The 16,062-nt window shown below is 43.4% G+C and overlaps 1 protein-coding gene across 4 annotated transcripts in view; it reads left to right on the top strand.

Moving 5' to 3' along the window:
- Positions 1-16,062, top strand: part of HECW1 (HECT, C2 and WW domain containing E3 ubiquitin protein ligase 1) — a 266,177-nt gene that overhangs the window by 179,709 nt on the left and 70,406 nt on the right. For all 4 annotated transcript variants that reach the window (XM_065752992.1, XM_065752994.1, XM_065752991.1 and 1 more), the window contains exons 7-9: positions 1,873-2,015; positions 4,000-4,100; positions 11,705-13,069. In XM_065752992.1, coding sequence (XP_065609064.1) covers positions 1,873-2,015; positions 4,000-4,100; positions 11,705-13,069 — 1,609 coding nt within the window. The remainder of the gene's footprint in view (positions 1-1,872; positions 2,016-3,999; positions 4,101-11,704; positions 13,070-16,062) is intronic.

The raw sequence follows: 16,062 nt of genomic DNA, 5'->3' as shown, positions 1-16,062 counted from the left end.
TTACTTCAAGAGTTATACCACAAGACAGAATGTCAGTAGTAGAGGAAAGTGCAGTTTATTAACTTTTATTCCCACTTATGGACAGTTCAGTCTCTATCTCTGTGTGTGAACATGCTTTACCTCACAGAAATCATTTCACAATATAGATGTCAACAAAATTATAATGGAAAATTCATTAAATGACAAATTGCATTATATTAAAGTAACCTCATTCAGTTAAATGAATGTCTTCTGCTTTCCTTGTACATGTCATGGATGGACAGTTACCCAAGATACCCATACTGTAATGGTAATATTCCTTATTTTAGTAAGGCAGTGTTCAATATACGTGAGAAAATAATTTTCCCCCTTTTGTAGGGTTTAGACTCTTTAGTAGTATGCTGCAGAGGTGTAGAAAGTGGGAAGAAAATAACGCTTTGGAGATCATTTGAATTTCGTTTCTCTGTTTATTTATTTGCAGGACCTATTTAACAGGCAATCCTGCCCATGTTAGCTGCACATGAAAGCTGTTCAAACTCAGCATTTCTGGAAATTGGATAACGACAATTTAGGGCTTAACTCCAGACATCAGTAACCCAGAGCACTATTATTATAGGCTATTTCTGGCACTGAGAAATCTAGGAAATCCTTTCATCTATCTCAATATTCATTTAGTACAGAAGTCAGCTTACAGTTCAACAATGAGTTCTCAGCTAGACAAACAGCAGTCTTACAGATATCCTACTTTTGCATGGCACAGCAGAGAGGTCCTTCTTTTTCTTTGATAACATCTTTGTAGTAATAGATCTGTTTGGATTAAAGCAATCAGTGAGTCATGTCACCAGCTCATGGTCTCTACTGAATTTAGGCAATCTAGGAGAATGCAAGGATAAGCAGTAATATATTTTTGCTTTTTACTGTTCTCCCTAAGTAACAAGCTTCGCTTTCCCCATGCAGAGTCCCTAATATCTCCAGTTGCTGTAATGCTCCTATGCTTGAAATCCATATGTGTAGAATTCCTTGCAATTAAAACTTAAAATGCCACCTTGTTGTTTCTTCCTGAGGTTTGCATGCACATACTCTCTAAAAAACGTGCTGAAACATTACATGTAAGTAAAAACAGATGCTCTTAAAACCATACCAGCTGAGGTGGTGTTGACATGTTTCAAAGCATCTAGTAACAACACCAATTTTTGATGTTGCCATTCCTATCTTCCCTGGTATCACTGGTTATGGTAGCCTGTGCCGTGGCTTACCTTCTGGTTTAGCTGTGTGGGTTCATATTGTGATCCACATCAGGAGACTGATACACATGAACATTTTCTGACTGTTCCTTTCTAAGTTAGGGCAGAAATGAGAGCGGGAGAGATTTCAATATGTATCTAATAACTATGATCAGCTGTCATTCACTTCATTCATATGATCAGCTGTCATTCACCTCACTACTCAATAGGTGAGGTGTGCTGCACAGCTGAGTTGTCACAAATAGCCAATCTAGAAGAGGAAAACGCTGACTAAGCATCTCTCCAGGCTTCCAGTTTTGCTGTACTCACATGCAGCTATTTAAAGTATTTAGAACTTGTGTGGAAAAAAAGGAAAAAAGATCAAATGCCCAATTGCATTTAGATCAATAATTACTGCTAGGGCAGAGTTCATTAGATCCTATAGATGTACACTTCTTACTATAGACAAGCCTTTGCTTGCTATTACGACATGGATATCTGAAATTCTTGTGTTCTCCAATACACAGTACCTATAGGATGTTTTCACTTGATTGCTTCCAGACCAACCTATGCCTTGGGTTCCAAGGCCTGTTTCTGTCCTGTGAAAAAGCCAGAGACTCTCACAGGCCGATCAGATGCAGCGATGTTCTGTACTCTTCTTTTATTGTAGCAATTCAACTTCGTCTCCCTACCCACGGATGTCCTGGAAATAGAAGTTAAAGACAAATTTGCAAAGAGCCGACCGATCATCAAGCGTTTCCTGGGAAAACTCTCTATGCCAGTTCAGCGCCTCTTGGAAAGACATGCCATAGGGTAATTTTGCTGCTCGTACTTAAAGTTGTTTAAGGAGTGTGCTGCCAATTTGAAATTCCGGGTGATGTATCGTTATAGTTATATAATGATATTTTGTGGGCATTATTAAACTGAGAGTTGCCTGATGAGCAGTGTTAGTCTTTTTCAGAATTTATAGGACTACAGACCAACCAGTGATTTCTCTCTGTAATCTTGTCTGCTACATTTTGAAACAAGAGAATTGGCATTTAAGAAATGTTCTGTGTGTATTCTGGCCACGAACCTGGAGAGTGCAATATTTTCAATTTAAACATTGTTTTAATGTTATCAACAGGCTATTTTCATGTTTCAGAGTATAAACTCTGGGCTAAAATCTTGCCAGATCTGTTTCCCCTCCCTTTACACAGTGGAAATACTATAGAAAGAAGTATATGTGTCATGCTATGACTAAATCTTTCTGACTCTCCTCTGCTGCCAAGGAATATCCAGTTCAGATCAGGAGCCCTGCTCTGCTTCCCCATTGTAAGAATGTCCAGGGAAGGTGTGTGCAGCAAAAGTAACATACTCCAACTTGAGATGGATGGATAGCATGCTGACAAAGCCAGAAAGTTTTCTCTGAACTTTCAGGTTTAGACCTTCAGGAGCAGGGAGAGAAAGTACGCTACTGAAGAGAGCGTAGATGATGCAGTTGCCAGGAAGGCATTTCTGAAAATTAGATCTTAGTTCAGCTGAACAGCAGGATGCTGGGCTTGTTGGAAGTGTTTTTGAACAGCTGGTTCAGAAAGTGGCTGTGATATTGACAGCTGAATCTACCAGAAGGGACTAAACTACATCCCTGTATCTCAAGCAGGGAAGATAGAGTGGCTTTTTAGAAACCAGATGGAAAAGAACAGCTTGGGGAAAGTAGAGCTTTGTAACTGATATCATTGGCTTCCCTCAACGTGGAAAGATTTGTCATCATCATCTGATTATATCTTCCTATTTTACTTCCTTATGGAAAACACTGTCTATCTAAGGACATACTTTGCCAAGAGCAGTGCCTCCAGCCTGTACTTAGATCTGGCTTAGTTTTATTAACACAGTGGCTTTTAAATCTCAGGCAAATACCATGAGAATCCACAAATTCAGAAAGATTATATACAGATCTTGAGATCATCTCATTTATATGAGTTTCCAGTGCATGTGAAACTACCCTAGTAAATATATTGGGCCCAACTGGGGACTATGTTTCTTTAAAAGATATATACATATTAACTATTCAGTGAACCCCCTGCACTTAACAAATGCTTTGCAAACATTGATTCAACCTCATTTTGGGCAACTGGGAAGTTAATCTCTTCTGTAGTTTTATTCTGTTCTGAGGGGTGGATGAAGTGTGGCAAAGGGAGGGACCTGCACAAGGACAGAATGGAGTCATTGATCAACCTTGTCAGGAAGGTGTTCTCCTGATATTTCAGCTTCATAGAGGTAAGAGGGGTGGAAAGAAATGAAGAGTAGTTGTTCAACCAGCTTGAAAAGAGAAGGTGGTAAGTGGGGACTGATCTGTCCAGAATTTTGATAGGAAGTACAGGAAAGCTGGATTTTATGCAGATAATGAAGGGAAAGAAATACAGAAATGTGAGATTCTACATAAGGATAGATACTATCAGGTCAGCAAGGAAGTCTTGTTACAATAACTGAAGTGGGAGTTGTTTGCTTCCCATGTTGATATTTCCATGCCCATGCAGCAGAAGTTCCATTTCCACCATTCTCTCTATATACATATGTGCTTGTGTACCCCCAGAAGCCTGTCTGAATCACTGACTCAGCTGTTCCATTGTAATTGAAGACATTGTCCTCTCCTCTGCCATTTGTTCTTTTGTATGCAAGTCAGCATGCCCACATGGCTGAGCTGAATAGACTCTGAAACTCATTACGTATTTTTGTAGGACACAGCAGCTTTATCTATGGACAGTAGACATTTGGTAGGTTATAGTCTATTGTGACAGTATTTGTTTTCTTTCAGGGACAGGGTTGTAAGCTACACTCTCGGTCGCAGGCTTCCTACAGATCATGTCAGTGGCCAGCTGCAGTTCCGATTTGAGATAACTTCTTCCATTCATCCAGGTAATTCTTAGTCTTAAAGCACCCTTTTTCTAGCTCTTTTTTGGCTTTGCATTCATTTTTCCTGTCACGGTTTGCAGGACAGTTTGACCCGGTACCGTGACAATTTAGGCAGGGGACCCACGGGCCCACACCCCGGGGAAGGGGACGGGGGAAAAGGGAAAAGGAGAAGGGAGATGGGCCTAGGAACAAAACAGCGGCAACGATCTGAGGAGGAAAGCTATTTTACTAAATAGATATCAGAAAGGAAAAATAACACAATATAATATAATATAATTGGAATTGAGGCAAATGAATCAAATAAAATGAGCGAGAGAGAGAGTGTCCGATAAACCGAAGGCCTTACGCTAACGCTGAAGGCGGACGGCTGCAACAAACACCCACTGCCGAGCTCGGTCCCGAAGGGAAGAGAGAGTCCCGTGACTGCAGACAGTTTTTATCTTTCCCTCTGAGCGTAAACACGTAAGAACGCAAAGCATCACAAAGTCCTCTGGGGAATGGAGTTCTTCTTCTCTTCTGAGACAGGCATACCTGGAACTATCGATGGTCCACGGAGCTGGAGCATTAACTCTTTAACTCTAAATGCACTACATGATGTTATGATGTGCAATACCAGTACCAAAAATCATAAAACCATGACATTCCACCCCTTATTCAACATCATTACATCATGCTTAATATATATATACACATAAAGAAACAATGATTAACAAGCATTAAATACAAACACATACAACATACATATATACATATATACATATATACATAGTAATAGAATTACTGAGGGCGCTCTCCCCACATCAAATTCCCTTGTGGTACACACTGAACATCCCCATTCTTCTGCATCACCCACCAGGTAGACCCAGGTCCCTGAGCAAAAACAGTTCCACGGAGAGGTTTGCCCTCTCCAGAAGCTGGAAGAACCCAAACCGCTTTTCCCAACATGTTCTTCACATGTACTACAGGGACCTTATCTCCTTCTACAGTAGGTAGAGGGCTGGATTGGGCAGGACCATTGCGATTGATGGATCCTCTGGTGTTGACCAACCAGGTGGCTTCTGACAAATTCTTCTCCCAGTGCTTAAATGTTCCACCACCCATTGCTTTCAACATTGTTTTTAACAACCCATTGTACCTTTCAATTTTACCAGAAGCTGGTGCATGATAGGGGATATGATAAATCCACTCGATGCCATGATCTTTGGCCCAAGTATTTACAAGAGAATTTTTGAAATGAGTTCCATTATCAGACTCAATTCTCTCTGGAGTGCCATGTCGCCATAGGACTTGTTTCTCGAGCCCTAAGATGGTGTTCCGGGCGGTAGCATGGGGTACTGCATATGTTTCAAGCCACCCAGTAGTTGCCTCTACCATGGTGAGCACATAACGCTTACCACTGCGAGATCGTGGTAAGGTGATATAATCAACCTGCCACGCCTCCCCATATTCATACTTTTGCCATCGCCCTTCCTCCCAAAGAGGTTTCATCCTCTTGGCCTGTTTAATTGTCGCGCATGTGTCACAGTCATGGATAACCTGTGCAATAGCATCCATAGTTAAGTCCACCCCTCGGTCTCTAGCCCACTTATATGTTGCATCTCTTCCTTGATGGCCCGAGGTCTCATGGACCCACCGAGCTAGAAATAATTCACTTTTGTGTTGCCAGTCCAAGTCTATTTGAGCCACCTTAACTTTGGCAGCTCGATCTACCTGATGGTTATTTTGCTGCTCTTCAGTTGCCCGGCTCTTAGGAACATGAGCATCTACATGGCGCACCTTTACAACCATATTCTTTATTCGGGCAGCAATGTTTTTCCACAGTTCAGCGGCCCAAATAGGTTTACCTCTCCATTGCCAACCATTTTGTTCCCACTGCTGTAACCACCCCCATAAAGCATTTGCCACCATCCATGAGTCAGTGTAAAGATAAAGCACTGGCCACCTCTCTCGTTCAGCAATATCTAAGGCCAGCTGGACAGCCTTTACCTCTGCAAATTGACTTGATTCTCCTTCTCCTTCAATGGCCTCTGCAACTCGTCGTGTGGGGCTCCACACAGCAGATTTCCATCTGCGGTGCTTACCCACAATGCGACACGATCCATCTGTGAACAGGGTGTATCTCTTTTCATTGTCTGGTAGTTCATTATATGGTGGGGCTTCTTTAGCACGTGACACCTCCTCTGCTGGCGTTGTTCCAAACGTTTTACCTTCAGGCCAGTCCATGATCACCTCCAGGATTCCTGGACGGTGGAGGTTCCCCATCCGAGCTCGCTGTGTAATCAGTGCAGTCCACTTACTCCAAGTGGCATCAGTAGCATGATGGGTAGAGGGAGCTGTTCCTTTGAACATCCAGTTCAGCACTGGCAGTCGAGGTGCCAGGAGGAGCTGCGTTTCAGTACCGATTACTTCGGAAGCAGCTCGAACCCCCTCGTACGCGGCTAAGATCTCCTTCTCAGTTGGAGTGTAGCGCTCCTCAGACCCCCTGTACGCCCGACTCCAGAATCCAAGGGGTCGACCTCGGGTCTCTCCAGGAGCTCTTTGCCACAAACTCCAAGTGGGACCTTCCTTTCCAGCAGCAGTGTAGAGGATGTTCTTTACATCCTGTCCCGTCCGCACTGGCCCTAGGGCCACGGCACGGGCTATCTCTTGCTTAATTTGTTCAAAAGCCTGCTGCTGCTCAGGGCCCCACACAAAATCATTCTTCTTCCGCGTCACCTGATAGAGAGGGCTCACAATGAGACTGTAGTTTGGAACATGCATTCTCCAAAAGCCCACTACACCCAGAAAAGCTTGGGTTTCTGTCTTACTGGTGGGTGGAGACATGGCAGTAATTTTGTCAATCACATCTGTTGGGATGTGACGACGTCCATCTTGCCACTTTATACCTAGGAACTGAATTTCCTGTGCAGGCCCTTTCACTTTGCTTCGCTTGATAGCAAAGCCAGCTCGTAGGAGAATTTGAATAATCTGCTCACCTTTCTCAAAAACTTCCTCTGCTGTATTGCCCCATACAATAATGTCATCAATGTATTGTAGATGCTCAGGAGCACCACCCTGCTCCAATGCAGTTTGGGTCAACCCATGGCAAATGGTTGGACTGTGCTTCCACCCCTGGGGCAAACGGTTCCAGGTGTACTGAACACCCCTCCAGGTGAAGGCAAACTGTGGCCTGCATTCTGTGGCCAAAGGAATTGAAAAGAAGGCATTAGCAATGTCAATGGTGGCATACCACTTGGCTGCTTTTGACTCCAGTTCATACTGGAGTTGTAACATGTCCGGTACAGCAGCACTCAGTGGGGGTGTGACTTCATTCAGGCCACGGTAATCTACCGTCAGCCTCCATTCTCCACTGGCTTTACGCACCGGCCATATGGGGCTGTTAAAAGGTGAGTGAGTTTTGCTGATCACTCCCTGTCTCTCTAGCTGACGAATCAGGTTATGAATGGGGAGCAAGGAATCCCTGTTGGTGCGGTACTGCCATCTGTGGACTGTTTTTGTAGCAATTGGTACCTGTTGCTCCTCCACTTGGAGCAACCCCACAACAGACGGATCTTCTGACAGGCCAGGTAAAACAGACAGCTGCTGAATGTTGTCTGTGTCCACAGCAGCTATTCCAAAAGCCCATCGGTACCCCTTGGGATCCTTAAAGTGCCCCCTTCTGAGATAGTCTATACCGAGTATGCATGGAGCCCCCTGTCCGGTCACTATAGGATGCTTCTGCCAGTCCTTACCAGTGAGGCTTATTTCTGCCTCCAACACAGACAATTCTTGAGAGCCCCCAGTCACTCCAGAGATATGGATCAGTTCTGTCCCTTTATAACTCGAAGGCATTAGAGTACACTGTGCACCAGTATCCACCAGTGCCTCATATTTTTGTGGTTCTGATGTGCCAGGCCACCGAATCCACACAGTCCAATACACTCTATTATCCCTCTCCCTCCTCTGGCTGAGGGCAGGGCCCCTCTATTGGTTACCTGTAGTGACAGGAACAACTTCACTGGTCGTTGGTCTGTGTTGTAATTCTCTCACCCGTGCTCGCAGTGCAGGGGTGGGTTTTTGATGCCATTCCTTCATATCTTCTCCATTTTCACGTAAGTAACTCCACAGAGCCGCACGTGACATGAAGTTAATGCTGTCATTTGCTTGAGCAGGACGGCGTTTGCTTCTGAAAGCTGCAATCTTTTCAACCCTATCAATCAGTCGGGATACTTTCTCTAACACGTCTTCCATCTGTACTTCTAACCTTGATATGGCTGAAATGGAAGCGTGTGATGGCGGAAATTTTTGTTCAAAGTTTTGAAGTGTAAGAATCAGTTCAAAAACTGGGGGTTTTCTGTCTTGGTCCTCATATCTGTTGAACGTTGTCACTAGTGTACCGGCGTACCTTTCTGGTGCTGTTTTTGAAAGCTTCTGACATATTTCGGGTGTACTCCTTACTTTCTCTGGATCATGGTCCCGATCTTCAGGATCAAACGTGGGATCATATAGCATTTCCGCCACAGCTGTTTCTCTCAAATACTGGATGCCTTCCTCAATAGTTTTCCATCTTTTCACTTTAGGTGCCAGGTCACTCTTGTAGGGATATCTTTCCCTCACAGCTACTAACATTCGTTGCCAGAGGCTGGCGATTCCATCCATATACCGGCTGATCCCTCTGTCGACAGCTGGGTCACGGGCAATGTTTCCTAGTTGGCGAGCTTCATTACTGTCGAGGGACACGCTGTTGGCCCCGTTGTCCCAACACCGAAGCAACCAAGTGACAATACTCTCATCCGGACGTCGAATAAACTCCTTTCTTGAGCCTTGGATCTCAGACATTTTCATGGGTCGACGAAACGTGGTAACTTTGACTCTCTCATCATCCTCATCATCACTATGTCCATGCCTCTCACTTTTCTTTGTTGCCTTTCTTGGTGGTGGTGGTGTTGAGGACCCCCCCTCGCCTGGATCTTCCTCTTCTTTCGCCACCTCTTCTTTACGTTCTAGGCGTGAGGACACACGTTTCCATTTCTGGCCTTCCACCGGGGCAACTGACTTTGATACTGGTGCTTCCTTTGGCTGGTCAGATGTGCCTGGGAGGTTTTCCTCTTTGGCCTGAGCCTCAGTTTGGACACTCTCTCTCTCCAGAACAGTATATATGCCTCGGTAAGCATGAGCCAAGCCCCAGATAAGCTGTTCCACCTCAGATCTTTCTGAGCCGCAACACCCATTACTCAGATACAGGCCTAGCTCCTCAGGATCCTGCAAGTGTTCAGGAGTAAAATCCCATGGCACCGGGGAACCCCATGCTTCTAATTTCTTTCCTAAAACTCTCCACTTTCCCTGCCATTCAGCATTCTCTGTTTCTGGGAGAAGCTTCCTCCACATGGTGTAAAGTGCCATTATAAGGGATACATTCAGGAGGACTAATATCCCAAATGCTAACATAGTCCCTAAGCTGTAATCTTGAAAATTCATAAGGAACTGAGAGGAGAACCTGGACACCCATTCAAATATTGTTTGGTTTGTTAACATGGTATCGTCTGTTACATTAGTCGGGGTGCCCAGGTATTTGGTAGGTGCCTCCATCACTGCTTTTAGTTTGTCATATAGGGACCAGGCTCCATAGATCAGACTGGCAAGCTTAACCAAGTTCCAATACGTTTTGAGCATTAAAAGGGAAAAAGCAATGCAATACAACCCCTGTAAGGGCAGTTTTAACAGAAACAGTAAAAACATTTTTTTTTCCTTTTACTCAAACAAGCTGGCAGCACCCGAAAAGTTTACAAATATTCCAGAAGAACTGGCAGTACGCCTGGACTTCAAGGTCGTGTTTTGCCGTACAGGACCTGCAGTACAGATAAGCTTCCGAACAAGAGACAGAGATTCACTCTAAAAGTATGTCTCTTTCCGGCTAAGGCAGCTGGTTTGCCCCATGTTGGGCGCCAAAATTGTCAGGGTTTGCAGGACAGTTTGACCCGGTACCGTGACAATTTAGGCAGGGGACCCACGGGCCCACACCCCGGGGAAGGGGAAGGGGGAAAAGGGAAAAGGAGAAGGGAGATGGGCCTAGGAACAAAACAGCGGCAACGATCTGAGGAGGAAAGCTATTTTACTAAATAGATATCAGAAAGGAAAAATAACACAATATAATATAATATAATTGGAATTGAGGCAAATGAATCAAATAAAATGAGCGAGAGAGAGAGTGTCCGATAAACCGAAGGCCTTACGCTAACGCTGAAGGCGGACGGCTGCAACAAACACCCACTGCCGAGCTCGGTCCCGAAGGGAAGAGAGAGTCCCGTGACTGCAGACAGTTTTTATCTTTCCCTCTGAGCGTAAACACGTAAGAACGCAAAGCATCACAAAGTCCTCTGGGGAATGGAGTTCTTCTTCTCTTCTGAGACAGGCATACCTGGAACTATCGATGGTCCACGGAGCTGGAGCATTAACTCTTTAACTCTAAATGCACTACATGATGTTATGATGTGCAATACCAGTACCAAAAATCATAAAACCATGACATTCCTCAGAAGTCTAAATTCTTTCCTTACAGCCCTGGGACTGTAGGTACAGTCATGAGCAAAGGAAAGTGCATAGTCTCCTGTCCACATAATGCATTGTGAGTTACAGTTTCTTCTCTACTTCCCCTTAGCTTATAGCTGCTACTGTGTCTTCCTGTTCTTGACTTCTTCATATAGTCTCCCACATCACTGGAGAGAAGAGGGTGAAAAACTAAGGTCCCATCTGCTTCTCTGTCATCTGTCCTGATGAAGTGGTTGGTGGGCTGTTATTTGTGGAGTCATCAACATTTGAGCATTTTATAAGTAAAAATGAATAATCTGATAGTAAGGATGATTGAAGACTTCCTCATTTTGACTTTTTTTTTTTTTTTAAAAGTAAATGTATTGTTCCCCTTCAGTCATGATGGTGTCAGTTTGAACCTTGATTTTGTGTGAATATCTCAATAATAAATAATAAACAAATAATGAAAATTGCTCAGGGGCTTTTTTCTTCTCTAAAGTCATGCTGTCTCAGGTACACATTGTCAAGCCAACAGCTGTATTACTACTGTGACCTGCCCCTTACTTGAAAAACATGACTTCTTTCTTTTGACTGGTGGGTGGAATCAAAAAGCTCAGGTTGTCTGACATCTGGGAGGAAATTATATCAAAGAAAAAGTTTGCAGATTTCAGGGTATTGAAAAGCAATTTGTTTAATTCTCTGCTGTAAAATCTTGTCAGCTCCTGTATGACAAGACACATGTAATTAAAGCATCAGGTCAGGGAAGGCATCCTTGTCAATACTACGATATTCCTTCCTATTCCCGTTGACTTAAACGAGAGTTTCAGGAAAGGTGTTACCTTCAGGTTATGTTGCAGGAAGGCAGTATTCTGTATACATATTTCCACCATGAATAAGTCCCATGATTGTTAAATCTACTGCACAAAGGCTGCTTAGAACAAAAGCAGCCTTTCTTCAGTTACCCACTCATTTTACTCTCTAATTTACACTTTCAATTTTTTCAGATTGCTGTGGATGCCTCTGTCCTCACAGCCAAGCTTCTGGTTCAGTCAACACTTTGTGCTAAAAGAGTAAGTAATTTATTTTCCTGTCTCATACAGATGATGAAGAGGTCTCCATTAGTGCAGATCCTGAGCCAGCTGACCTCCAGGAAAGCCCTGTGAACAACCCTACAGAGGAAAGCCTCGGTGAGCCTCCATGCATCAACACAGTGACCTCAGAAAATACAGCTCCAGAAGAGCTAAATGGATACAGTGTGAACAATATTGATAGCCCAGGGGCTGTCAAACAACCCAGGGAAGTCAACCAGAACAACGTAAATGAAGAGCTAGCAGGAGATGAGGTTGATGCCGTGCCAGTTCCTGAGCCCTTGGAATCCATCCGAGGAGAAGTGCTGCCTTCTTTAAATGCTATGGACCTCACAGAGCAGCTGGGTCTGCTGGCTTGCATGTCTCCTCCTGAGACTGAAGTTAGGGAAAATAGCAAAGTCAATTCTGGTACTCGGGGAGATGGTGGAGTATTGAACAGCACAGAAACTTTAGATGTCAATGAGGTGAGTGCAGATGTGTATGCTGACAAAGACCTAGAGAAGAGTCAGGAAGAAGAAGGGGCTTCAGCCCAAGAGGAGGAAGACAGCAAGCTACAGCTGAGAACCACAGCAAAGAGGAAAACAAGGCCATGCTCCCTGCCTGTGTCTGAACTTGAGACAGTTATAGCTTCGGCTTGTGGCGAGCCGGAGACCCCTCGCACTCACTATATACGAATCCACAACCTGCTCCACAGTCTGCCCTCGGCACAGATGAGCAGTGATGGGGAAGAAGAGCAGGATGCTGGCAACGGTGGGGAGAATGATGAAGAGTCCACAGTCAAAGAGGTGCTGCAGAAGGAGACAGTCAGTGAGAGTGAGACAATGGCAGCAGAGCCTCCTCCAGAAAATGAGGCCGAAGAGAACTTCAGCCAGTGCACAGTGCCTCCCGGGACCTTGGATGAGCAACTGTCTGACTTAAATGATGGGCTGTTGGATGGGGAACACCCCAGGACAGGAAGCGAGAGCGAGTCAAGCTCCAGACCCAATGGTGACAACGAATGTGAGGCGTGCGACACCTCTTGCTACAGCCCCTCCTGCTATAGTACCTCCTGCTACAGTACTTCCTGTTACAGCACCTCTTGCTACAGCACCTCCTGCTATGACAGTAACAATCGCTTCTCCAGCCATACCCGCTTCTCCTCTGTTGACAGTGCAAAGATTTCTGAGAGCACAGTCTTTTCATCTCAGGATGATGAGGAGGAGGAGAATAGTGCTTTTGAGTCGGTGCCAGACTCAGTACAGAGCCCTGAGCTGGACAGGGAGCAAGTGGATGGCTCCTCCCAGTGGCCAGATGAACTAGTAGCTCATGCTGGAAATCCACAAATAGCCACAGAAAGTCTAGACACCCCAATAGCAGGTCCAAGCAGCAGAAGAGAAGGTTAGATCCTGAGAATCAATGCATTAAGCAACCCTGATTATCTGGATGTCACAAAAGGCATCAGATAATCAAGGTTTCAGATAGCTCATTGTTTATTTCATAAAAATTTGGGGGCTCTGAGCTTGGTGATATTTCAGGGAGGGTTGGTTAATTGAGCCTGTCATTAAATATCCCAGCATATACAGATGGGGATCTGTATATATGGATTCCTGTAGATATACATGCATCATTATAAAATCAAGATTAGTTGAAGTTGTGTTGCAGACCAACATTATTGCATCCACCAATCCATTCCTTATTTCCTGGGGTTGTTTCATTTCACATATCTGATGTACTGCCATGTCTCTGCTAGACAGTGAGAGGACCAACTTGTGCTTGTCAAGGGGCAGACATGCTGATTTACTTCAGCTGAGGATCTGGGCCAGTGTCTGTTTATGATTGGTAGCCATACACAGTCTTTGGAGGCTTTGGAGTATTTGGAGAAAAGCGAATATTTGCAAGTTAGAAATGAAACCATCTGCATCATACAAAGCCTATTTACTCAAATTTCTCAAGTATCAAACAAATTTACATCAAATTTCATAGGCCATAGGGCAACTCAGAATACTTTTTTCTCAGATTGGACTATATTAAACAAAGATCTTTCTTGAGAGATAAAATATAATTTAAAAAATCACTTCTGTCTTTACAATGTAGATAATATTTTTCCTAGTCTTTCCAAACCTCAACATATGTACTCAAATATATACTTTTTTGTAAGCTGTTTTAAATAGCATGGAGTTACATGAAGGGTGGATTTGGTTATTCATCTTCAGTTCACTTATCGTTTTTCTCAGACTGAAGAAGTAAAAGCCTCAGTGGCTGCTATGGTTAGGAGGTAGAATTTGCATTCTCATATCCTGAGTCAGCTGTCCCCTGGTATAAGTGACACCAAATATAAACAGTACCTAGAAGATAACATAATTGGTGATAACTAGGAAACCCCAGCTAAAGCATCCTTGTTTTTTTAATCGTCCGTTCCCACTTCATTTACCCTGATCTTTCTCTGCTCTTGCAGAAGGAAAGGTGTAAGGGGATTCTTAAACCCTTGGTTCTAGCCCAAACAATTAATTCTTAGAAGTACAGAGATAGAAATCCTCAGCAAGGTGGCCCTTCCTTGCTGGTAAGGGTCTTTGTATGCCCAGGAGGGCTCGAGTGTGTGTGTGAGACCATTCTTACAGAACTGATGGTTGTTTTGGATCATGTGAGCTTTTGAGAGGGGTCTTGGGGAGAGGATGTCTTCTGCATATGGATTGAGTATGGTGACAAAATTTTATCTCACAAGTCTATATAAAGTACAGCAACTTTGCTTTGTCTGGCTGAAGGAGAGAATGTCTGAAGGGCTGCCCTGTTCTTAGCACTCTTTTGGCATCATCAAAGGGTACTTCAGTAAATGTGCACATTGATCTATGGTTTGGTGGCTGTTACAAATACAGTAGATGTGGTCACCTACATCCACTCCAGGTGACCGATACTACCATGATTCCACTGGCGTAACTGTCATGACTAGGGGAGAGTCAATTGTGGTAAGGTAAGTAAAGAAACATAGATGGATGTTCTGGTAAATTGTGCTACAACACCTGTAGAAGCAGCACAGTTTTTAAGGCTATGAGAGATAGACTTTTAGCACTGAGTAATAACATAACTCTGCTGTCTCTTCAAAACACACAGCAGATATGAGTGTGAGATATGCCTATACACAAGTGTTGTAATGGAGAAATTTAAGATGCCATATGGTATCATCAGAGCACCTAGAAGAGGGAGTATTTTTGACAAGTATTTTTTCTCACTTCTGGATGGTGTGATATTCTTTCAGTTTTATACAAAATTAGCTTCTGCCTTGTAGCTGTTGTTTGTCTAAAGAAATTTTCAAGATTTTCAAACATTTTTAATGCATTTGGTAGCAGTGTGTTATTTTTTTTACAAAATTACCTTTCTTAGGGCATTAAAATACTAATACTAAAGACAGCTAAACCAGCCAGACACAGTTTGGCTCAGCTGAATGGCCTGATTTTAATTTTTAAGTGTCTGTTAGCAGGATGAGTAGACTTGTTTTCTAAGGTTTTAATGAATGAATGAGAAGGAATCTGAGTTCTTTTTATCTTGCAGTTTCCTCATTCTCGTAGTTAAGTCTAAGATGAGGAATAGTTTTTCATCCTTACACTAATCTTCATTTCTTATAGGATTCTATTTAAAAATAATATGGATCTTAAGGTACTCCTCTCAAAAGAACATGAGTTTGGACATCTGCTTAGATTTCATTTATTTCATGTTCAGATATATAAGCATATGTACATTATTACTGTTTTCTAAAGACTACCTCTGCACTGTCCACTGTGTATCAGTTTTCTTTCTTCTTTCCTCCTTCTTTATCTCAGGTCTTCTCTCTTTATCTCAGATCCTGACTATGTTTCACTATCTTTTGTCCTCTTCCACCACCTGTCTCCTATCTGTTTCTGGTCCTTATCTCATTCTCTCTCCTCCCACCCAAGATGAGCACTTTGAATTTTGAAAAATACCTGTAGAATGAGGTGATCTTCTGCTTTGCAGGGACTGCATAACTCTGCTGCTCCAACCTATTTATACAGTTGCTGATCCTTTGGAAAAGCAGAGGAAGATACAAGGCAGCTTTTAGCCTCGTATTCTGCTGATGAGAAAATTTGGAGCCAGGATTTTGCATGTTCCTGTCCAATTCCTGGAGAAGCTTGAGCTGTACAGTATTTCTCAGAGATCAAGCCTGATTCTTCTCTCGCTTACACTTGTGTGTCTATGAGTCCAGAATCTGGCCCGTAATAGCTTAGCATTGGCTCAAACCCGAGACCAGAAACCTGACTGCATTATTTTTATAATTCTTTGGTGTGTGAGTTGTAATTTAAAATAGAGGCAAGTCTCTGTGAAAAATAATCACTTGTCTTACAGTAGCACATTTTTTTAACCACGTTGTGAAAATAGTG

Source organism: Cyrtonyx montezumae, unplaced genomic scaffold (genome assembly GCF_038088225.1).
Source record: "Cyrtonyx montezumae isolate F1298 unplaced genomic scaffold, pur_monq_1.0 scaffold_8, whole genome shotgun sequence".
Lineage (NCBI taxonomy): Eukaryota > Metazoa > Chordata > Aves > Galliformes > Odontophoridae > Cyrtonyx > Cyrtonyx montezumae.
This window is presented reverse-complemented; position numbering and strand designations above follow the sequence as displayed.